The sequence below is a fragment of the Polypterus senegalus genome, chromosome 6 (genome assembly GCF_016835505.1).
Source record: "Polypterus senegalus isolate Bchr_013 chromosome 6, ASM1683550v1, whole genome shotgun sequence".
Taxonomy (NCBI): Eukaryota; Metazoa; Chordata; class Cladistia; order Polypteriformes; family Polypteridae; genus Polypterus; species Polypterus senegalus.
In genome coordinates, this window is record NC_053159.1 from 9,100,673 (window position 1) to 9,125,886 (window position 25,214).

A 25,214-nucleotide genomic window follows, 5' to 3' on the forward strand; every position below is an offset into this window, starting at 1 on the left:
TTAAGGTGCTTCAGTCTTTCCAAATAATAAAAGTATGATGCTAATAGAACGATAAGAAGCGTGACACTTATGTATTAAATAAGAATGTGCTAAGCTAACTGAACAAATGTAATCTAATCTCTTTCACTCACCAAGAATAAATAAATTGCTTTTTACTTTAAATTGGTATTTGTCTCCCGTTGTTTCTGACTTCAGCATCCACAGGAGCAACCTGCTCGATGAAACGATTAATGAAATAATTGAGTATCCGCAATAGGAGATGAACAAGGGGTCATTTTCTTGATAAAATAATTGAGGATCCATAAGTGAAAATGACCAAGGGGGTAACGCACTTGATCAAACGATTGAGTATCTCCAAGTCAAAATAACTAAGGGGTAACCCACTTCATGGAATAATTGATTATCTGCAAGTAGAAATGAAAAAGGGGGTAACCCACTTGATGAAACGATTGAGTAACCATAAGTCAAGATGACCAAGTGGTAAATAATGGCATGAAACGAGTATCCACGAGTGAAAATGACTAAGGCGAAACCCATTTGATTGAACGATTGAGTATCTGCGAAATAACAAACGAACAACCCACTTGATGAAATGATTGAGTATCAGTAAGTGGAAATGACCAAGGGGTAACCTGCTCGATGAAAAGATTGAGTATTTCAAAGTCAAAATGACCAAGTGGTAGCTAGTGTGATGAAACAAGTATCTACTAGTCAAAATCACTAATTAATTGAACATCCACACGTGGAAATAACTAAGATGGTAACTTTCTCGATAAAATAATTGAGAATCCATTAGTGAAAATGACCAAGGTTGTAACCCACTTGATGAAACGATTGAATAACCATAAGTCAAAATGACCAAGTGGTAAATAATGGGATGAAACAAGTATTCACAAGTTAAAATGACTAAGAGGCAACCTGCTCGATGAAATGATTAATGAAATAATTGAGGATCCACAAGTGGAAATGAGCAAGGGGTAACCCACTCGATGAAATAATTGATTATCTACAAGTCAAAATGACCAAAGGGTAGCTAGTAGCTAACAAACGAGTAACCCACTTGATGGAATGATTGAGTATCTGTAAGTGGAAATGACTAAGGAGCAACCTCATTGATAAAATGATTAATGAAATAATTGAGTATCCGCAATTTGAAATGACCAAGGGGCAACCCTCTCGATAAAATAACTGAGTATCCACAAGTGGAAATGACTAAGGGGCAACCTGCTCGATGAAATGATTAATGAAATAATTGAGGATCCACAAGTGGAAATGACCAAAGGTTAATCCACGTAATGAAAGAATGGAGTATTCACAAGTCAAAATGACCAAGGGGTAGCTAGTGTGAAGTAATAGTTGAGTATCTGCAAGTCGAAATGACCAGGGGGCAGATAAAGTGAGCAAGACTTGTGGTGATATCTAAAGTGAGAAATACTGCGGTGCATTAAGCTAGCGGGTGTCCGTGCGCTGCATTGTTACAAGCATGATTAGCTCTCTGTTAAGAAGCTAAGTTACCCCTTGTGGGTAAGGGGGTCTTAATCTGGTCTTGCCTCTCTCTGACATTGGGTGGCCGTGCCAACTCTACATGGACAGACGCTACATGCACGATTCTGATTTAGGACACTGGATGAGTGAGGCAACAGTGCAGGTGCCTCCTCAACACCTCTGACTTCCTGCTTCAATCCACATGACGTTTCAGGACTCCAAAGGGCAAATCCAAACATGTTTAGGATGAAGGAGCGCTGAAAGATCCACTTGCCTTTAGGTATTCTTTTTATTTTTAACCAAAGGCTTATAATGAACGCCATGATGCCTAAGGAAGTAACCTCGAATAAGATCTGACTTAAACTCTAATGATGCAGCAAGTATACTAAAGTGTTAATACCGGGACTTGAAAATGGATACTCAGTGAGGACAGATGTTTGCCTGTTTCGAGCGGAGCGCAAGTCGTGGGCTCAACTTAGATCCCGGCGCTTTTGATCCGCTCAACTAGAAATGCATTTTACAGTACAAGAGCTACACGTTAGAAGAGAAGGATCGTGATGGACACATGAACTGCGTGCTCTCTATATACTGACCTTCGGCTTTTCTGCTGAAGCCAGCAGTGCCTTTATTTTGCATTTTTTTTTATGCTGCTGTGAATCAAAGTACAAAACGAACCTGTGGTTTCAATCCCTGGCATTATTTTGAAAGACAGCAGTCGGTAGCCTGAGGAAGATGCAAATTATCTGTGAAGCCGCAGATATCTGAGAGCGTGACTGGTACAGGTGAGTGACAAAATATAGAAAACAACTGAGCAGACGAGAGCTGTGAATTCTACTTAAACGCTGCAGAGGTGACTGACAAAATAAAGGAAAACACCCGAGGGAAAGAGGGATACGAGTTCTACAGAAACACTACCTGAATAATAAAAAAAAAAAAAACATAACAAGCCAAAGTGGCTGACAAAAGGATACACATTCTATTGAAAGGATACCCAGTGGTGCTGCCCTTTGCTCTGATGTTACCACCTTCATGCCATCCAGCTTTTCTGTTACCTCAGATCTTTTTTGTGACTGGACCTTACTCCGCTCTCTCTCAATTATATGCAGCAAAGTCTGTTTCTTTCAAAGTAATCAACGTAGACCTTTGCGTTAACATTTGCAGAGCACCCTGCAGTGCATGTGTCTGTGTTATATGTCATTTGGTATGGGATTTGTAACTTAAAGCGGTGCTAATGTTTGCAATGCGCCATCTGTTGGAATGACAAATGCAATGCATCTTATTACTAAAAAATGTTTGTAATACTCCATCTTCTAGAATGGCAGAGACCTGGCAATTGGACAAACACACAGATACGCAGACACTTATCATTTTACTAGCTGTGCTTCCCATCCCCAAGATGAATTGAAATCTAAGTAATCAACGTAGACCTCCGCATTAACATTTGCAGTGCACACAGTAATGCATGTGTCTCTGTTATATGCCATTTAGTATGGGATTTGTTAAAGAGCAGCGTTAATGTTTGTGATGTGCCATCTATTCAAACGACAAATAAAATAAATGTTATTACTAAAAACGTTTGTGTTGCACAGTCTGTTGTAACGATTGAGACATAGCAACTGGACAGACACACACTTACACAGACTATCCTTTTATTAGCTACGCTATCCATCTATGATGGTTGGAAATCTTAGTAATCAACGTACACCTCCACATTAACATTTGTAGAATATGCAGCAATGCATGTGTCTCTGTTATATGCCATTTAATATGGGGTTTGTAAAAAAGCAGTGTTAATGTTTGTGATGCACCACCTGTTGGAATGACAGATAAAATACATTTTATTATTAAAAATGTTTGTGATGCACAATCTGTTGTAATGATTGAGACGTAGCAACTGGACAGACACACACTTACACAGACTATCCTTTTATTAGCTGCGCTATCTATCTATGACGGATGGAAATCTAAGTTATCAACGTAGACCTCTGTGCTAATGTTTGCAGAGCACACAGTAATGCACGTGTTTCTGTTATATACCATTTGGTATAGGATTTGTAAAAAAGCAGTGTAAATGTTTGTGATGCGCCATCTGTTGGAGTGATTGAGACATAGCAACTGGACAGACACACACTTACACAGACTATCCTTTTATTTGCTTTGCTATCCATCCACTGTATGACGGTTGGAAATCTAAGTAATCAACGTACACCTCCACATTAACGTTTGTAGAATATGCAGCAATGCATGTGTCTCTGTTATATGCCATTTAAAATGGGGTTTGTAAAAAAGCAGTGTTAATGTTTGTGATGCACCATCTGTTGGAATGATTGAGATGTAGCAACTGGACAGACACACACTTACACAGACTATCCTTTTATTAGCTGCGCTATCTATCTATGATGGATGGAAATCTAAGTTATCAATGTAGACCTCTGTGCTAATGTTTGCAGAGCACACAGTAATGCACATGTTTCTGTTATATGCCATTTGGTATAGGATTTGTAAAAAAGCAGTGTAAATGTTTGTGATGCACCATCTGTTGGAGTGACTGAGACATAGCATCTGGACAGACACACACTTACACAGACTATCCTTTTATTTGCTGTGCTATCCATCTATGATGGTTTGAAATCTAAATAATCAATGCAGACCTCTGTGCTAATGTTTGCAGTGCACACAGTAATGCACATGTTTGTGTTATATACCATTTGGTATAGGATTTGTAAAAAAGCAGTGTTAATGTTTGTGATGCACCACCTGTTGGAATGACAGATAAAATACATTTTATTATTAAAAACGTTTGTGATGCACAATCTGTTGTAATGATTGAGACGTAGCAACTGGACAGACACACACTTACACAGACTATCCTTTTATTAGCTGCGCTATCTATCTATGACGGATGGAAATCTAAATAATCAACGTAGACCTCTGTGCTAATGTTTGCAGAGCACACAGTAATGCACGTGTTTCTGTTATATACCATTTGGTATAGGATTTGTAAAAAAGCAGTGTAAATGTTTGTGATGCACCATCTGTTGGAGTGATTGAGACATAGCACCTGGACAGACACACACTTACACAGACTATCCTTTTATTTGCTGTGCTATCCATCTATGATGGTTTGAAATCTAAATAATCAATGCAGACCTCTGTGCTAATGTTTGCAGTGCACACAGTAATGCACATGTTTGTGTTATATACCATTTGGTATAGGATTTGTAAAAAAGCAGTGTTAATGTTTGTGATGCACCACCTGTTGGAATGACAGATAAAATGCATTGTATTACTAAAAACGTTTGTGATGCACAATCTGCTGTAATGATTGAGACATACCAGCTGGACAGACACACACATACACAGACACTTATCCTTTTACTAGCTGCGCTATCCATCTATGATGGTTTGAAATCTAAGTAATCAATGCAGACCTCAGCATTAATGTTTGCAGTGCACCATGCAATGCATTTGTCTGTTATGTGCCATTTTGCATGGAATATGTAAAAGCAGTGTGAATGTTTGTGATGCGCCATCTGTTGGAATGACACATTTAATGCTTTTTATTGTTAAAAATGTTTGTGATGTGCCATCTTTTGGAAGGACAGAGACACAGAAACCAGACAAACACACTGACAGACACAAAGACGCTTGTCCTTTTATTAAGATGGATGATGATGCCTGAGGAGATGAGTATTAACACTTCGAATAAAAGCTACTTTTAAACAGGTACAGGCGAGTGCCACGAGAGCCAGTCAATCCATTTGATGAACTACTCAGACTCCTGGGGTGTCGTTTATGAATGTTAAGGTGCACGTGCTCCAGACGCAGAGGGCCCCTGGTTCCTGATTGTGCACTATGGACACCAAGGGACGTTTACTCCAGACATCAAGGGCTACCACAATCACACCTAAAGCTCCATATGAGCTTCATCTGACACTAAGTGACACAATATAGGGAACACCTGAAATATGACGGATATGAATTTTATAGAAAGTCTATCTAAAATCTAGTAGAGATGACACAAAAAAAATTGGATGTGAGTGTCATTGGGCTTTACGCCCTTGGAACCAAGTTAGCCGAACTACTCTAACATTTCAGAAATTATTTAAAGCTCTGATGGCAATCTTTCTGATCATGATGTATGTCATTACAATTGCCTTTGACGAGAAGAATTCATCATTAATTGCAGAATTACGGTATTTGAGGGCCTGGCTCAAAAACTAATCAGCACGTCGTCATCTCATAACAGTCTTAAGTTTTGAGTTTGGTGTTTTTCCGTCCAGCCATTTTAGCTGTGGACCGTCTAAAAGAAACTATGACATACAGACAGACACACACCCATCATCGAGATATTGGGGAACCTAAAACATCGAGATGTGTCGAAAACATAACATAACAGGCTTAAGTTTCGAGTTTGGTATTTCCTTATCCAGCCATTTTAGCTCCAGAAACTGTAAGACACAAACACACAGACAGACACACACCCATCACTGGTTTTCGGTATCAGGGGACCCTAAAACGTCGAGCTCTGTCGAAAACTGGAGATCCAAATTTTGGACAAATCTAAAGCTTTTGCTTACCCACCCCGATGATAGGTTATGGTGGGGGACGGCGCAAAGCAAAAAAAAGGAAAAGTTGACAAAATGAGAATATGAATTCTGTTGAAAGGCTTCTTATAAAATAAGGTACAGACATGCAACAAAATGAAGGAAAAATCAAGGAAATGTCGGACACGAGTTCTACTCAAAGACCTAATGATGGGTGGAAGTGAGTGACAAAATTATAAGAAACCCCATAAATGCATACTGTGTATTTATTTGTTCATGCCTGTTATATATGGCGGCCCATCACGGTATCAAGCAAAATGTAGGAATGAACCCTGGAGGGGGCAGCAGCCCATCTCAGGACACACTGACGCACAAACTCACACACTTATGCAGGAATCACTTCACCTGAACCACAAACTGTGGATGAAAATTGAAATATCTGCTGACAGTCTATGCAGACTTGTTTAGTACTGTGAAGTTGCTTTAAGTCATTCATCCTTTTTTAAATTTACCTTAAGACATAAGAAGGCCGCAGAAGGCAGGGGTAACCCACTTTCTCTGCAAAATTTAAGGCGTCCTCCTGAAAAACAAAAAAAAAAAAAAAAAATCAGGATTCAGTTATTCGTTAGCGTATTCCCTTTGCATCAAACTCGCTCAGTTCTTCCTCCTCCTTTGACTTCACGGCATTTCTCAGAGGTCATCGGAATCCCCGAACCTCTCCGTCATTTTCAGGGGACCCGAATTCTTGAAACAGAGAAACATTCTGCATGGCCTCATTTCTCTTTCTAGCCGACCCTTAGTGAGGTCACGCCCGGCCCGTACATTTTCCTCAAATTCCCCAATGCAAGTTACAAGACACCAATAGTCGCCATCACCTTGATTTTAACTTTCCATTGCATGCTTGTTTTAAAAATTTTATGTTTAAGAAAGAACAACTAACAGTAGTAAAAAAAAAAGTCGAGAGTGGTCTCCCCTCGACTCTCTGATATACTCAGATATGGGATGGATATATGTGAGGAGTAAACCGTGAGACAATGATTATATTTTTAAATTATATATATTAAAGAATCGTCAACAACAAATCAAATCAAATTAATAATATATTGAATAATTATTATAAAAGTAAAGTTGAATAAATCGGACTCTGCAGCTGCTTGAATGAAAGGTAAATTACCACTTCCAGTTAACGGAAATAGCCCAGAAGTTGATAGAAATCAACATTTTGTACCTCATCCTGGTATGCAAAATTTGGTTGACTGAAGTGAAAACAAACTCAAGTGACACACAGACACACAGACATAATTCCAAAAATGGTATTTTCAGTCTCAGGGAGGTCTAAAACCTCGAGATTCATCAAAATCTCAACATCCAATCTTTGCACGATTTCAATACTTTCCCCATACTTCATATATGAGAAAGTCAGGGAGGTCTAAAACGTCAAGATTCATCAAAATTTCGAAATCGAATTTTTGGATGATTTCAATACTTTTTCTTTTCTTCATATACGAGAAACTCAGTGAGGTCTAAAACATCGAGATTCATCAATATCAAATCTATGGATGATTACAATCCTTTCCCCATATGTTGTATATGAGAAAGTCAGTGAGGTCTTAAACATTGAGATTCATCAAAATCTCGAAATCGAATTTTTTGGACGATTTCAATACTTTTCCTATTCTTCATGTACAAGGAAGTCAGGGAGGTCTAAAACGTCGAGATTCATCAAAATGTCAAAATCGAATTTTTGGACGATTTCAATACTTTCCCCATACTTCATATACGAGACACTCAGTGAGGTCTAAAACGTAGAGATTCATCAATATCGAATTTTTTGATGATTTCAATACTTTTCTTACACTTCATATATGAGAAAGTCCATGAGGTCTAAAAGGTTGAGATTCATGAAAATCTCAAAATCAAATCTTTGGACAATTTCAATACTTTTCTTATTCTTCATATACGAGAAAGTCAGGGAGGTCTAAAACGTCAAGATTCATTCCTACACTTCATATACGAAAAAGTCAGGGAGGTCTAAAATGTGAAGATTCGTTAAAATCTCAACATCGAATCTTTGGACGATTACAATTCTTTCCCCATATGTTGTATATGAGGAAGTCAGGGAGGTCTAAAACGTCGAGATTCATCAAAATCTCAACATCGAATCTTTGGACGATTGCAATTCTTTCCACATACGTCGTATATGAGAAAGTCAGTGAGGTCTAAAACATCGAGGTTTATCAAAATCAAATTTTTGGACGATTTTAATACTTTCCCTATACTTCATATACGAGAAAGTCATGGAGGTCTAAAATGTTGAGATTCATTAAAATCTCAAAATTAAATTTTTGGACATTTCCAATACTTCCACTATACTTCATATATGAGAAATTAAGAATACAAATATCTAACTCACTTGTGTTGGACTCTGCTGTCTATGAAGCTTATTGAACTCTGTGAGATTATAAAGTGCTATGAAAAGCACTGTTGTTTTTGAACATGACTTGCTTCTACAAAAAAATATGTCATATCTCTGACTCTGATGAAGCAAATGTCGCGATATGCTGGACTTCTGAAAGCACAATTGCAAAAACGTCACATGAGTCAAGACAGTGAGACAAAAGGACAGCTGCTGTAAAGACTTATAAATGATCGACGTGCAGCACGACAAGTAGAACACATAGCTTGGCAGCAGCAGAAAGCCAGCAGCTGATCCGTCCGCATCTCCTCAGTGTGCGTTCAGCCCCCCAAACGAGACCAGCAGAGACGCGAAGTGGCTAAAGTGTAGTGCGCCCCTTGGGGGTGGGCAGGCAAAATGAAGTGGCTAGAGCATGACGCGCCCCATGGAGGAGGGTGTGGGCGAGCAAAATGAGCAGGGGGCAAAGCCCCCTAGTCTTGATAACAATAAAGGTTTATTTTCACAACAAAATGGGTGTGCAAGCACAACGCTCCAAAGAGCCCAAGGAGATGCCTGACAAGACAGGGCAAACACAGCAAACAAGTTCCAACACAGAATCCCAAAACTTGTGGTGAAGATGGAGCAGAGGTTCAAAGAAATCTGTAAGCACAGTTCCAAACCAGAATCCAAGAGGCGTATGCAAAACCAAAGCAAAGGGTCGAAGATCCAGGAAACACAAAGCAAAGCAAAGCAAAGTAATAGCGCAGTAACTCACCCCAACACTCTCCACTCCCAGCGCACTCAGTGAACCGCCGGGAATCATGGGAGGCCCTCCCTTAGATAGGCTGGAGGGCGGTCCCTAGTGGTGATGGGCAGGTGGCCCCGCCTCTTGTGGAGCCACTTACAAAGCAGAAGGGACTTAACTAAGGCTCTTTCCCAAACATAGAATAATATACATAATAAAACGAAGAATAATACAATTAAATGATACAAAATTAAACAAGACAGACATGAAACACAACTATGAACAACAGCCCAGGGGAAAATGCTGGCTGAAACATGACAGTAAATAAACAAAAAATTAAAAAATGCTCCAACTTTTTTAAAATGTTAACAAGGCCCCGAATGGATCTGACTGTCATGCCACGGCGACATTTTCTACCTCGCTGCTTTTGGCCGAAAGGCACCTCCGAGCCACAACCGAAGAGGGTCATTTCAGAATTCTCTAACGCAGACCGGGTGGATGACGTGAACTTTATTTCCCTAAATGCATATTTGGCCCTAAGCACCTGTGTAACGTTGTGGTTTTTATGCTTTTTATTATTGAACACATACGATAATGACTTTTCTTTGATATAGTGCCTGCCCTGGAGGATAAAAGTATCATTTTAGAACTGCAAACAAAATACCGTACTAAAACAAAAGTTGCAATTTGCCTATTAAAGAAGTTTTTAATTTTGCTCAAATAAACTGCAAGAGACAATTTGCAAAGGTACCAAACCAACAGTTTATTTTTCTTGTAACCAATAATTTATGACTTTAATGCATCTGTACATTCTTTCTTGTTTGTTTAAAATGATCAGATAATTAAGAACTTAATAGTAAATGAACTGGAGACAGCAAGAGATTGCACAGATAAATATGAGGATTAAAGCTTTTAGGCAGAGCCATCCATCGCCAGGATAGCTAGCCAATAATATTATTGTCTGTAATATGACAAAGTCCAGAGTCCCGTGTGAATTTCCAACATAAGCTAAAAGCTAAGTCAAATCTGTAAAGGTAGTGCTAATGTTTGTGATGTGCCATCTGTTGGAATGACAGCCACATAGCAACTGGACAGACACACACATACACAGACACTTAGCCTTTTACTAGCTGTGCTAATATGGGCGAAATCTATGCAATCAACTTAGACCTCAGCATTAATGTTTACAGTGCAAATCTCAATGTAAATGTCTCTGTTACATGCCTATTGGCACGGCATTCATAAAAGCTGCCTTAATGTTTTTGATATGCCATCTGTTAGAATGACAAACATAATGCATTTTATTACTAAAATGTTTGTGATGTGCCATCTGTTGGAATGACTAATGAAATGTATTTTATTACTAAACATGTTTGTGGTGTGTCACCTTTTACAATGACAATTGCAATGCATTCAATTACTAAAAATGCTTGTGGTAAAATACTTGTGGTGTGCCACCTGTTAAAATACATTGCATTTGTCATTCTATTACCAGAAATGTTTGTATGTTTGTGATGTGCCATCTGTTGGAATGAAAAATGCAATGGATTTTATTACAAAAATGTTTGAGGCGTGCCATCTGTCAGAATAACAAATGCAATGGATTTTATTACTAAAATTGTTTGCAATGTGCCATCTGTTAGAATGACAAATGCAATGTATTTTATTACTAAACATGTTTCTGATGTGCCATCTGTTAGAATGACAAATGCAATAAATGTTATTACTACAAATGTTTGTGATGTGCCATCTGTCGGAATGACAAATGTGATTCATTTTATTACTAAACATGTTTCTGATGTGCGTGTTATGGAATGACAGAGACACAGCAACAGACAAACACAAAGACACTGATATTTTTGTAGAGAAATGAAGATTGCAACTTCTACTAAAAACTACTTTTAAAATAGGAATATAGACGAGTGACACCATAATCCTGTGTTTTTGCTGTCCAGGCAGATTCCTTTGACCTCATGGCCTTGGTTGTTGCTCACCTGTGGGACCATCTGCAGACAGGTGTGCCCCTTTTCCTAATCAGTCCAATCAATTGACCACAGGTGGACCCCAAACAAGGTGTAGAAGCATCTCGGCAATGATCAACAGACTGGGATTCACCTGAGCTACATTTCAAGTGTTTCGGCAAAAGGGTATAAATATTTGGGGGTCACTTAGATATTTCAGTTTTGCTCATTTTCCTAAAATCCTTTTTTTAGGGTGGGGTCTGAAGTTTTTCAGAATCTTCTGTATATGGTCAGCCAGGACTGGGAGTTACCAAATGCTTCAGAGAACATCACAGCAAGCTTTCATTGCTTCAGTGGCCTTCACAAGACCTTGAAAGTCAACCCTATGGAGGTCTCTGGGACAGAGAGGGCGACTCTCAGCGAGACTGTGCAGCCGGCCAGTTTGCAGCAACTGCACAATGCAATTCTTTCAACATGGTAGAAGATTCCTGAACAATGCATCCACTATAGGCAGATGAATTCAAGATGTTCTGAAGATGAAAGGAGATGCGCCTCTCTACTGGGGAGGTTGGAGCCAAGAAACTGACAAATCAGCATCTGGTGCCATCCACAGCATACACCATAGTGACATACCAGATAGCAATGCATGATATATCAGCAAGAAAACAAACAGCTTGAACAACACATACCTACATAAGAATAAACCATGTGGGTCTCGGTCAGTTCACAGTTGAGAAGAAACAATTACCGGGCAGCCGCTTTCAAGGTAAATCCCCTTAAATAAATAAATGCGCTCCACGTGCTCTCTGTTCTTCTTTTGTTTCAACATTTCTGAAGACCTGCAACCACTTTTCCCCAAAACAGGTTGTTAATAAAAATGAGCAGCTGCATTCATCAAAGCACCGCTTGAGGCGATCTTTAATGAGTTCGGATGCCAAAAATAACACCTCTTAGAAGAACGGATTGTCAGCATTTATGACAAAGTGTAGTGGACGAGGCTTTAGGAGCGGGCGAGCGGGCGGATGTTACAGCGCTACTTGAGGGCGCCATCTTCTGGGAGAATGCATTATCTTATCAAATATTTTTATTAAATGTAAAGCCATGGCAAAAAAATAAATAAATAAAGATGGCAACATCAAGCAGCCTGTGCCTGCTGGTGAGTGCACTCTTAAAAGTTAAGTGATGCCATCGCAAACCATTTGAGGTTCCCAAAACTAGCCACATAATGTAACTGTTACAGATCTGTTCAAAGTTATGTACCTAGCCCTTTGTGGGTGGAGCCCCAGGGGGTGGGGCCACCCTAACGTCACCACTCCTAATCCCTCCCACTGGCTGTATAAACTCCATGTCACATTAGACGACTCTTCTAGCAATTTTCAGTCGTTGCCTTCATTTACCTGCAGTTGCCAGTGCACACCAGGGAAGCCGATTGCTTAATGTGACATACCTAACAACTGAGACCAACTAGTTTGCGACTGGCTGTTGTCACGCATGGGCGCCTGTGGACCACCTTTCAGGTTCTAAAGAGGTGATGAGAGGGGACGCTGACTCTAACAGTATCTGCGGCAACAGACCATCACCCAAGCAGGATGCCTAGCCACGCCAACAAAGCCCCGAGAAAGCTCCGCCACTATTTACCATTTGTTTTCATGCCATTTTGTGACTTTGTCATTTTGATGCCAGCCGTTTGCTATGGGCATGGTCACACCCCATGGTCACATGGGTCACAACCTCGATCCCAATCACAAAGAGGGGTTTAAAAACATCATTTTTTCAGGCGTTTTCTATTCGCGGACATATCCCTTAAGACCTTTTAGCATTTTTAAAAACTCAGATCTCCTTTTCGTTAACAACTTTTGCTAGCACCTTTTTGAGTTAGTGATATTTCGTATGGTTTAATTCCTTGGTTACCATCCCAGAATGTATGTTGATGACGTTCTACTTCCTCATCCTTTGCTTAAAAACTTCCTGTTCTTTCTACCGAGACAGTAGTTCCTTGGGCTGAAACAAGAACTGGTAGGGTGCCGGTTCATCCCATTGGTCATTGGAGGACTGAGCTGTGGCTAAACAGGATTGGTATAAAGTAGGGAGGTGGCTTATCCTATTGGTCCAGGTGGTACATCAAGGAAACTGGACCAAGAAGATAAGAGGAGGCTTGCAAGGACATACAGATTCTCTCTGTCTCTTGAGGTGGGCATATGGCTGCCTGGTCCTATGCAGACAGTGAGCTAGCGAAGAAGAAGACAATCGAGTGAAACTACAAGTTTATGCGCCGCCTTAAACTACACATCTAGCACTATCAGGTTGCCACATTCTTTGCTTTCTGTTTATGGCATTAGTTATAATATGTGAAGATTAAAGCATTCTCTATAATACCTGAATAAAGGTGCCTGTCCCTGTAAGAACAATTTGCTAGTTACATAAGATGCAGAAATGTTTTACTAAATGTTAGTGCATAATCTATGGGAGGTTCACATAACCCCCATAAGTTGAATTGAATTGGTATATTTGAACTACTTCTAGCTTCTCTGACTAATGCAGTATGTGAATTTCCCCTTTGGATTAATAAAGTATCTATCTATCTATTCTATCATTATATAGTGCCTTTCAAATCTATCTATCTATCTATTGTTATATAGTGCCTTTCATACCTATCTATCGTTATATAGTGCCTTTCATAACTATCTATCTATCTATCTATCTATTATATAGTGCCTTTCATTATCTATCTATCTATCGTTATATAGTGCCTTTCATATCTATCTATCTATAGTTATATAGTGCCTTTCATATCTATCTATCTATCTATTATATAGTGCCTTTCATATCTATCTATCTATCTATTATATAGTGCCTTTCATATCTATTATCTATCTATTATATAGGGCCTTTCATATCTATCTATCTATCTATCTATTATATAGTGCCTTTCATATCTATTATCTATCTATTATATAGTGCCTTTCATATCTATCTATCTATCTATCTATCTATCTATCTATTATATAGTGCCTTTCATATCTATCTATCTATCTATCTAAACATTATTCTCAGTTAGTGAACAGCCTTGCCATGTGTAACGCGTAGAGGGCACGTGGTTTTAAACCGTGCCTTTGGGGCCTTGCTTACTTTGCGTACCTTGTGTGTGTGTTTTGGGTGTCAAGTAGCATGTAAGACAAAGCACTTCATTGAAGGAGCTACACTGCACGTTTAAAGTGTACAGAAGAAGAAGTTAAGAATCTTTAAGTATAGAAACAACTAAAGTTTTACAAGAAAAGCTGCATTGAGAGAAGATACATTTTATACTCACCTTACACTCCTATGGTTACAGTTCCTTTCCTCCTGTCTGTTCTGGCCCTGTGCCTAATTGCCTGGCATTACATATACAGACTGGCGCAGGGAAATGGGACATTTTGGAAGTAGGTGTTGGTGACCCTGGACATCGGCAATTGTTTCGGACCAATAGGACCTCATTTAGAAACCCCTTGCCATTAGTTATAATGGAGTGGGAAAGCCTTGTGAAAGCCTTTTATAAGAATGGTGCGCAAAGGGAATTTCGCCATCATTACCAGTTAGGACGTCATGATCGTGTCCCGTCTGCTTATGCGATTACAACATGGGTGTGTCATTTGGAAGAAACGGTTCACCCTTAAAAAAAGAAGCCCCCAAGAAGGTGGAGCCACTTCACATACTACCTGCCCGACAATCGATGGCAGCTATTTGACGATTGTGTTTGGAAGGTGCGTCACTTTGCGCCACGGTGACATTCCATGGCCTCCAAGATGCCCAGATCTCACTGTCTGTTAATTTTGTTTCATTTGAGGACATCTTAAAAGCCAAGTGTACCGCACTCATACTGCAACCATCGCTGAACTAAAAAAGGAGGATTGAAGAGGAAATCGCTGGCATTCCCCTTGACTTGATACGTCGAGCAATGCAGAATTTCCACAACGGGCTGTCAGAATGTGTGCGGAGAAATGGACAACACCTTCACGATGTCTTCTTCAAAACAAAACATGAATATTGATTACCATCATTAATCGCATATCCTGCATATCCATTTATCATTGAATGCATTTTATAACGTGTTTATTCGTGCATTGAACGTCAATTGAAAATTTCCTGTTTCCCTGCGCCACCCTGTATAAGGAAAGGGGAAATGTGGATCTACTGCAATGCCTGCCAGTATGGTAAGTGTGTGGGATCTAAGGCATTGTTTTTAAAGTCAACATTATAAAGAGTATTAGGGGAAATACGGTCACTCTTGGACCCCATCTAAATAAAACAACACCCCAACGAACATCTGAGCGAAAGGGGAGCATGTAAATGAACAGCAGCTCCATGGAGATGAGAGACAGCAGCATGAATTATGCTGCCCTCTTCAAGTGTATCCATCCAGCCATCTATAATCAAACTTAATTAATCAAATTCAGGGCCCCAGGAGTCCATCATGACAGCAACTAATGCAAGGCAGGAACCAAACCTGGAGAGCATGCCAGTCCATCAGAGAGAACTCTCAGTCACACCATTTGGAATGGAGCAGAGTGGAAATAGAGAGCATGTGACTCTCTATCTGGGACTTATGTGGCATTGGGGGTCCTTGGACTTTCCGAATTTGATGCCAATCCACAACCACATAGGCACTGAAGATTGCAAAAACACACAAGTTGACGCACACGGAAATGGAAACGGGGAGGACAATTAGCCGTCCACCCGTTAAGGCGTCCCACTGGACTCCTGACAAAAGAAACGCACTCTGGCCCTGCCATGTTTTAAACAGATCAGTAGCAGACAAAGTGTTGGCATCACTTACCAAAGATGTCAGAGCCTGCCATGGAGCCTGGGCTATGTCCAGCTCATCCAGGGCGGTGGAAAAAATGGATCTCTCCTCAGCCCGGTCTATCTGCAGGGGGCTCGTACCCAGAATGTTGACTTTGTTCTGAAACAGCGGCATGGCCAGATTGTTCGGAATCTGCCCCCCGACGGATATGATGCTTCCACTGCAACCCTGTAGAAAAAAACAATAAAAGGAAGTGCTTTAGTTTAGGTTCTGCGAAAATGGATCAATTACTCCTTTACTCTTATGTAGTGAGACCTTAATTAAAGGCTTCTTTTGGTCTTCATAACACTTAAACATCAGTAAAGTGTTTGTGTGTGTGTGTGAACATCTTTTCACCAGAACTCTCAGACTATTTTCGAGACGCCTCCTCTCTTTTTTATTTTTTCCGCCATCACATGTGTGCGCATGGGAAACAGCATGAAAGCTTGAGTGATGGTAATTCTCCTCCGAGACAGCAGGTGGCACTGTGTACTAACAACCTCTTGCCTTCCCCTTCTGCAGAAAGGATGATTGATACCATTCCATCTGACGTCCCCTCCGGGTTTCGTCCACCTGGACCCGCCTCTTCTTCCCAGAATGCCTTAAATTTAGACGAGCTGCCATCCTAGCCAGTCTGCATAACACAGAATTCGGGATGACACACTTTGTTCGGGGTGGCACGGTGGCATAGTGGTAGCACTGCTGCCTCGCAGTTAGGAGACCTGGGTTCGCTTCCCAGGTCCTCCCTATGTGGAGTTTGCATGTTCTCCCCGTGTCTGCATGGGTTTCCTCCCACAGTCCAAAGACATGCAGGTTTGGTGCATTGGCGATCCTAAATTGTGTGTGCTTGGTGTGTGGGTGTGTGTGCCTTGCCAGGGGTTTGTTTCCTGCCTTGCGCCCTGTGCTGGCCGGGATTGGCTCCAGCAGACCCCTGTGACCCTGTGTTAGGATATAGCGGGTTGTAGAATGACTGACTGACTGACACTCTGTGCGTTTTAACACATGTTTTCTTTACATTCATTGCTTAGAATTATATGGGATTGACTGCAAGGTGCCCCAAAACTCTAACCTTGTCCTGTCATTTCTTTCACGCCATCTTTGAAGGCGCTCCTCTCAGCTTGCCTCACATGCCTTTACTTCTCCTTGTGTGCTTCAAACTTGAGACCTTAGTGTTTTATTATATATATATATATATATATATATATATATATATATATATATATATATATATATATATATATATATATATATGTATATATTATGTATATATATATATATATATATATATATATATATATATACATATATATATATATATATACACAGTGGGATGCAAAAGTTTGGGCAACCTTGTTAATAGTCATTATTTTCCTGTATAAATCGTTGGTTGTTACGATAAAAATGTCAGTTAAATATATCATATAGGAGACACACACAGTGATATTTGAGAAGTGAAATGAAGTTTATTGGATTTACAGAAAGTGTGCAATAATTGTTCAAACAAAATCAGGCAGGTGCATAAATTTGGGCACCACAAAAGGAAATGAAATCAATATTTAGTAGATCCGCCTTTTGCAGAAATTACAGCCTCTAAACGCTTCCTGTAGGTTCCAATGAGAGTCTGGATTGTGGTTGAAGGTATTTTGGACCATTCCTCTTTACAAAACATCTCTAGTTCATTCAGGTTTGATGGCTTCCGAGCATGGACAGCTCTCTTTAACTCACACCACAGATTTTCAATTATATTCAGGTCTGGGGACTGAGATGGCCATTCCAGAACGTTGTACTTGTTCCTCTGCATGAATGCCTTAGTGGATTTTGAGCAGTGTTTGGTCGTTGTCTTGTTGAAAGATCCAGCCCCGGCGCAGCTTCAGCTTTGTCACTGATTCCTGGACATTGGTCTCCAGAATCTGCTGATACTGAGTGGAATCCATGCGTCCCTCAACTTTGACAAGATTCCCAGTCCCTGCACTGGCCACACAGCCCCACAGCATGATGGAACCACCACCATATTTTACTGTAGGTAGCAGGTGTTTTTCTTGGAATGCTGTGTTCTTTTTCCTCCATGCATAACGCCCTTGTTATGCCCAAATAACTCATTTTAGTTTCATCAGTCCACAGCACCTTATTCCAAAATGAAGCTGGCTTGTCCAAATGTGCTTGAGCAGACCTCAAGCGGCTCTGTTTGTGCTTCCTCTGCATCACTCTCATACAGCATCTCCTTGTGTAAAGTGCGCCGAATGGTTGAACGATGCACAGTGACTCCATCTGCTGCAAGATGATGTTGTAGGTCTTTGGTGCTGGTCTGTGGGTTGACTCTGACTGTTCTCACCATTGTCGCTTCTGTCTATCCAAATCTTTCTTGGTCTGCCACTTGGAGCCTTAACTTGAACTGAGCCTGTGGTCTTCCATTTCCTCAATATGTTCCTAACTGTGGAAACAGACAGCTTCAATCTCTGGGACAGCTTTCTGTATCCTTCCCCTAAACCATGATGGTGAACAATCTTTGTCTTCAGGTCATTTGAGAGTTGTTTTGTGACCCCCATGTTGCTACTCTTCAGAGAAAATTAAAGGAGGAGGGAAACTTACAATTGACCCCCTTAAATACTCGGATTCACCTGTGTATGTAGGTCAGGGGTCACTGAGCTTACCAAGCCAATTGGAGTTCCAATAATTAGTTCAAAAAGTTTGGGAATCAATAAAATGACAACGGTGCCCACATTTATGCACCTGCCTGATTTTGTTTGAACAATTATTGCACACTTTCTGGAAATCCAATAAACTTCATTTCACTTCTCAAATATCACTGTGTGTGTCTCCTATATGATATATTTAACTGACATTTTTTATCGTAACAACCAACGATTTATACAGGAAAATAATGACTATTAACAAGGTTGCCCAAACTTTTGCATCCCACTGTATATGTTGTGACAGATAGGTGTGCTAACGCTCCCTTGAACCCTTGTCCAAGATGCCAGACACCAGATAAAAGTCCAAAAGTAGACTATGTTTAATTCTGCACAGTGCACAAAGCACCCGCCTCTCCACAATACTCATTAAATACTCCAAAATACACAATAATAAACTCTCCACCACTCCCAGACGCGTTGCTACCTTTCCACCCAGCTCAGCTCCCCCAATCCTTTTATCCTCCCTGACCCGGAAGTGATCCAATCCCCAGTCCATGTGATCTCCTATCACTTCCGGGTCAGATCAAAAGTTCTTTTTTTCACCGCAGAAGCATGTCATCCCCCTTGTCCATGTGGCTCGACGCACTTCCGGGGCGTAAGGCAAATAAACATTGTTCCTCCCGGCAGCGTCTCCTAGCGGCCCCCATGGTATCCAGCAGGGCTGTGCATAAAGACTCCAATGTCCATGATGCCCTGCTGGTCTTCGGGGCACCTCAATACTGCAGGAAGGGCTCCACCTGGTGGCATGGGGGTATGGACCAGGATGAACGGCCGGCCATACATCACAATATATAAATGTTATGTAGTACCTGACAAATAATACAAAGAGTACACAACATGTGTTTCGCCCTATTTGATGCTCATCAGGTGTATACACGTTTGCTTCCCCTTGGATGGATTGAACCTCGGAACGTCAGCAACCGAGGCAAACCTTCAGACGTTGTGCCACAGCGGCTGGTTTGCTTACTTGACAGGGTGTAGATCGAGTAATACATGCATAGCTCTGATCACAATCTGATATTTGGCCGTTTTTTTTTCTTTTGGGACTCCCCCCCAATGGGACAACACACTGAAGAGCATCCCGAAGCGCGATCGGCACATCTGTGGAAGACAGCCTATCAGTTGCCAGGGCAACCGCAGGCTCCCAGGACTGTAGCGGCTCGCGGCAAAAGCAAATCTGAGTCGGGCGTGTCCGTGCTATAAGTGCCTGTCGTCAATGGGTGATGCAAGGAACAGTATAAATACAGGGACCAGTATTGCTTGGCTACACCCTCCCTGATTGCTGTGTCTATGTAAAGTAGAGGGGGAGATAAAATAAATAACTGCTGTTCCTGTTTCACGCTGAATAAAGCTGGCTTTGCTACAGTACTGAGCCTCAGCCTCGTGTTTTGGGGTGCAAGAGAGGAACTCACTTGTCACAATATACTACATATATATATATATATACACAGTGGATACGGAAAGTATTCAGACCCCTTTCAATTTTTCACTCTTTGTTATATTGCAGCCATTTGCTAAAATCCATCATCCATCCATCCTTTTCCGCTTATCCGAGGTCGGGTCGCGGGGGCAGCAGCTTAAGCAGAGAGGCCCAGACTTCCCTCTCCCCGGCCACTTCTTCCAGCTCTTCCGGGAGAATCCCAAAGCGCTCCCAGGCCAGCCGGAGACATAGTCCCTCCAGCGTGTCCTGGGTCTTCCCGGGCCTCCTCCCGTTGGACGTGCCGAACACCTCACCAGGGAGGCGTCCAGGAGGCATCCTGATCAGATGCCCGAGCCACCTCATCTGACTTCTCTCGATGCTCTACTCTGAGCTCCTCCCGGATGACTGAGCTTCTCACCCTATCTTTAAGGGAAAGCCCAGACACCCTGCGGAGGAAACTCATTTCAGCCGCTTGTATTCGCGATCTCGTTCTTTCGGTCACTACCCACAGCTCATGACCATAGGTGAGGGTAGGAGCGTAGATCGACTGGTAAATTGAGAGCTTTGCCTTACGGCTCAGCTCCTTTTTCACCACGACAGACCGATGCAGAACCCGCATCATTGCGGATGCCGCACCGATCCGCCTGTCGATCTCACGCTCCATTCTTCCCTCACTCGTGAACAAGACCCCGAGATACTTGAACTCCTCCACCTGGGGCAGGATCTCTCCCCCAACCCTGAGAGGGCACTCCACCCTTTTCCGGCTGAGGACCATGCTCTCGGATTTGGAGGTGCTGATTCTCATCCCAGCCGCTTCACACTCAGCTGCGAACCGATCCAGAGAGCTGAAGATCACGGCCTGATGAAGCAAACAGGACAACATCATCTGCAAAAGCAGTGACCCAATCCTGAGTCCACCAAACCGGACCCTTCAACACCCTGGCTGCGCTAGAAATTCTGTCCATAAAAGTTATGAACAGAATCGGTGACAAAGGGCAGCCCTGGCAGAGTCCAACTCTCACTGGAAACGGGCTCGACTTACTGCCGGCAATGCGGACCAAGCTCTGACACCGGTTGTACAGAGACCGAACAGCTCTTATCAGGGGGTCCGGTACCCCATACTCCCGGAGCACCCCCCCACAGGATTCCCCGAGGGACGCGGTTGAATGCCTTTTCCAAGTCCACAAAACACATGTAGACCGGTCGGGCAAACTCCCATGCACTCCCATTTGCTAAAATCATTTAAATAATTTTTTCCCTCATTAATGTACACACACTGCGGTGGGTTGGCACCCTGCCCAGGATTGGTTCCTGCCTTGTGCCCTGTGTTGGCTGGAATTGGCTCCAGAAGACCCCTGTGACCCTGTGTTCGGATTCAGCGGGTTGGAAAATGGATGGATGGATGTACACACAGCACCCCATATTGATAGACAAAAAAAAAATTTTGAAATTGTTGCAGATTTATTAAAAAAGAAAAACTGAAATATCACCTGGTCCTAAGTATTCAGACCCTTTGCTCAGTATTTAGTAGAAGCCCCCTTTTGAGCTAATACAGCCAGGAGTCTTCTTTGGAAAGATGCAGCAAGTTTTTCACACCTGGATTTGGGGATCCTGTGCCATTCCTCCTTGCTGATCCTCTCCAGTTCTGTCAGGTTGGATGGTAAACGTTGGTGGACAGCCATTTTTAGGTCTCTCCAGAGATGCTCAATTGGGTTTAAGTCAGGGCTCTGGCTGGGCCATTCAAGAACAGTCACAGAGTTGTTGTGAAGCCACTCCTTCGTTATTTTAGCTGTGTGCTTAGGGTCATTGGCTTGTTGGAAGGTAAACCTTTAGCCCAGTCTGAGGTCCTTAGCACTCTGGAGAAGGTTTTTGTCCAGGATATCCCTGTACTTGGCCGCATTCATCTTTCCCTCGATTGCAACCAGTCGTCCTGTCCCTGCAGCTGAAAAACACCCCCACAGCACGATGCTGCCACCGCCATGCTTCACTGTGGGGACTGTATGGGACAAGTGATGAGCAGTGCCTGGTTGTCTCCACACATACCGCTTAGAATTAAGGCCAAAAAGTTCTATCTTGGTCTCATCAGACCAGAGAATCTTATTTCTCACCATCTCAGAGTCCTTCAGGTGTCTTTTAGCAAACTCCAAGATAGAACTTTTTGAGAGTATTTTCTCTCTTACCGGGTTGGATAATGGATATATATATATATATATATATATATATATATATATATACACACATATACATACAGTAAATATATACTCACATATATATATGCACACACACTATATATATATATATATATATATATATATATATTGTGGAGAATGGCCAGCCGTTTATCCCGGCCAATACCCCCAAGCTGCCAGGTGGAGCCCTCCTTGCAGCATGTAGGTCCCCAGAAGACCAGCAGGGCATCATGGACAATGAAGTTTTTATGCACAGCCCTGCTGGATGCCATGGGGGCCACTAGGGGACGCTGCAGGAGGAGTAATGGATATTTTCCCCGCCCGGAAGCACACGTGGACAAGAGGAATGACGTGCTTCCGGGGTGAAGAAAAGAACTTGTACCTGACCCGTAAGTGATTGAGAGTCACATGTACTGGGGATTGGGAACACTTCCGGGTCAGGAGATATAAAAAGACTGTGGGAGCTCCCAGATGGCGAGCTGAGTTGGGAGGCAGGGTGGCTAAGCATCTGGGAGTGGAGGATTGGTTTATTGATTATTGTTATTGGTTTATTGGAGAATTGTGGAGAGGAGCGTGCTTTGTGCACTTTATTATTATAATAAATAATTATTTGGACTTTAATCTGGTGTCTGACGTGTGGTCTGAGGGTACAAGGGTGCGAGAAAACCCTAATTCTGTCACGATATATATATATATATATATATATATATATATATATCCATTATCCAACCCGCTATATCCTAACTACAGGGTCATGGGGGTCTGCTGGAGCCAATCCCAGCTAACACAGGGTGCTAGGAAGGAGCAAATCCTGGGCAAGGTATATATATATATATATATATATATATATCCATCCATTTTCTAACCCACTGAATCCGAATACAGGGTCACGGGGGTCTGCTGGAGCCAATACCAGCCAACACAGGGCACAAGGCAGGAACCAATCCCGGGCAGGGTGCCAACCCACCACAGGACACACACAAACACACCCACACACCAAGCACACACTAGGGCCAATTTAGAATCGCCAATCCACCTAACCTGCATGTCTTTGGATTGTGGGAGGAAACCGAGTGCCGGAGGAAACCCACGAGACACGGGAGAACATGCAAACTCCACGCAGGGAGGACCCGGGAAGCGAACCCGGGTCTCCTAACTGCGAGGCAGCAGCGCTACCACTGTATATATACTGTATACTGTATATATACACATGCATTTTATTTATTCTCTTATACACCTACTATATAATTTAATATAACCTGAATTAGTGACATTATGCTGCTTTACCTCCTGCTGGTATATATCCAGGATCCTCTCCAAAGACAGCTCTTCAAAGTAGAGTCGGTCACACTCATCAAAATCGGTGCTCACTGTCTCCGGGTTGTGGTTTACCACCACTATCTTCTTCCCGAGATCCCGCAGGGTTCGTATACATGATACCGCACACCAGTCAAACTCCACACTGCTTCCTGTAGGGAGTAAATGCATTAAATTGGTTGCTGATACATAGAACAGAAAGGCAAAAACAGACTAGGTGAGAAATCCTTAAATTATGTTTACTGTTCAAAATGAAATCTTAGTAAAACATTTTGCACTTTGAATATGATTATGCTTAAAGGGTTACTCCACCCAAATATGTTATATTGGAATGGCCAGTGATGAGTCCACTTCTGATCATCAGTCTGGACCGTCCATAACTGAACACCAAGTGAGGAGACAACTGAGGAAGCTACACAGAGGAAAAGCTGCGGGACCAGGCGGAGTCAGTCCTTGAGCTCTTAAGGCCTGTGCTGACCAACTTCATGGTATCCTCTGTGACTTTGATCAGTGTGTCCCTAAGGCTCCAGAAAGTGCTGCGGATATGGAACATATCCTGCATTGCTCTTGTTCCAATCAAGGCAAGCACCTCTTCATCTAATGACTAAAGGCCAGCGGCACTTATGGCTCATATCATGCAGACCTTTGAGCGGCTGGTCCTGCAGTATATGAGTCCTCTTGTGGTAGACCACCTGGACCCAACTGCAGTTTGCCTACTGGACAAAGATTGGAATGGGGGATCCAATTATCTCTCTGCTCCACAAGGGTGGTCAAAGCTGGCAGCCCTGTGAGGATGATGTTTTTAATTCTACAGTGCCTTCAGTACCATTTTACCATCCCTGTTAAGGAGTAAGCTCAGGGCTATGCAGGTGGATGAGCCGATGGTGTCCTGGATAATGGACTATTTGCTGGGCAGACCGCCGTGTCAATGGTCTTAAAGACTGTGTGAGCAACACTGGAGCACTACAAGTAGCAGGCCTATCTCCTCTCCTATTCACTCTGTACACCTCCGACTATAAATACAGCAGGTCAGGTCACTTGTAGAAATTCTCAGATGATTCTGCACTTATGGGGTGTACTGATAAGGATGACGAGACAGAGGAGAGGAGAGGAGAGGAGTCAGATGGAGAACTTTGTTTCTTGGTGTAGAAACCATTGTCTGAATCTTGACATCAACAATACCAATTAATGGGTAATTGACTTTCGCCAAACCAAAGAGCCTCCGTGTCCAGTCTCTGTTCAGTCTTAGGGGGGTCCACATCAATGACATAATGAACTGGTCTCAGAACACAGAGGAACTATAGAAGAAAGAGCAGAACAGGCTATTGGGTGTTCCTTAAATGTGAGTAATGACAGCCTTCACTTCTTCTACAACTCTTGTGATGGTCAGTGCCATTTTCTTTGCTGTGGTGTGCTGGACTGGTAACATCACTTCAGGAATCAACAAGCTAAAAGGAGCAGGCTCAGCTTTGGGACGCACTCTGGACCCATTGCAAGTTAGTCTGTCGGACAAAGATTGGAGTGGAGGATACAAATATCCATCTGCTCCATAAGGCATATTCTCACCTGGGCAAAGCTGGCAGCACTGTGATGTTTTTTGATATTTCCAATGCCTTCAATTCCATTCAGCCATCCCTGTTAGC

The 25,214-nt window shown here is 42.1% G+C and overlaps 1 protein-coding gene across 4 annotated transcripts in view; it reads right to left on the reverse strand.

The window, feature by feature from the left end:
- The window catches only part of cps1 (carbamoyl-phosphate synthase 1, mitochondrial), a 269,036-nt gene that overhangs the window by 113,674 nt on the left and 130,148 nt on the right, over positions 1-25,214 (reverse strand). For all 4 annotated transcript variants that reach the window (XM_039755356.1, XM_039755359.1, XM_039755355.1 and 1 more), the window contains exons 25-27: positions 23,542-23,723; positions 15,947-16,141; positions 6,545-6,612 (exon numbers count right to left, since the gene is read on the reverse strand). In XM_039755356.1, the coding sequence (XP_039611290.1) occupies positions 6,545-6,612; positions 15,947-16,141; positions 23,542-23,723 (445 nt within the window). The remainder of the gene's footprint in view (positions 1-6,544; positions 6,613-15,946; positions 16,142-23,541; positions 23,724-25,214) is intronic.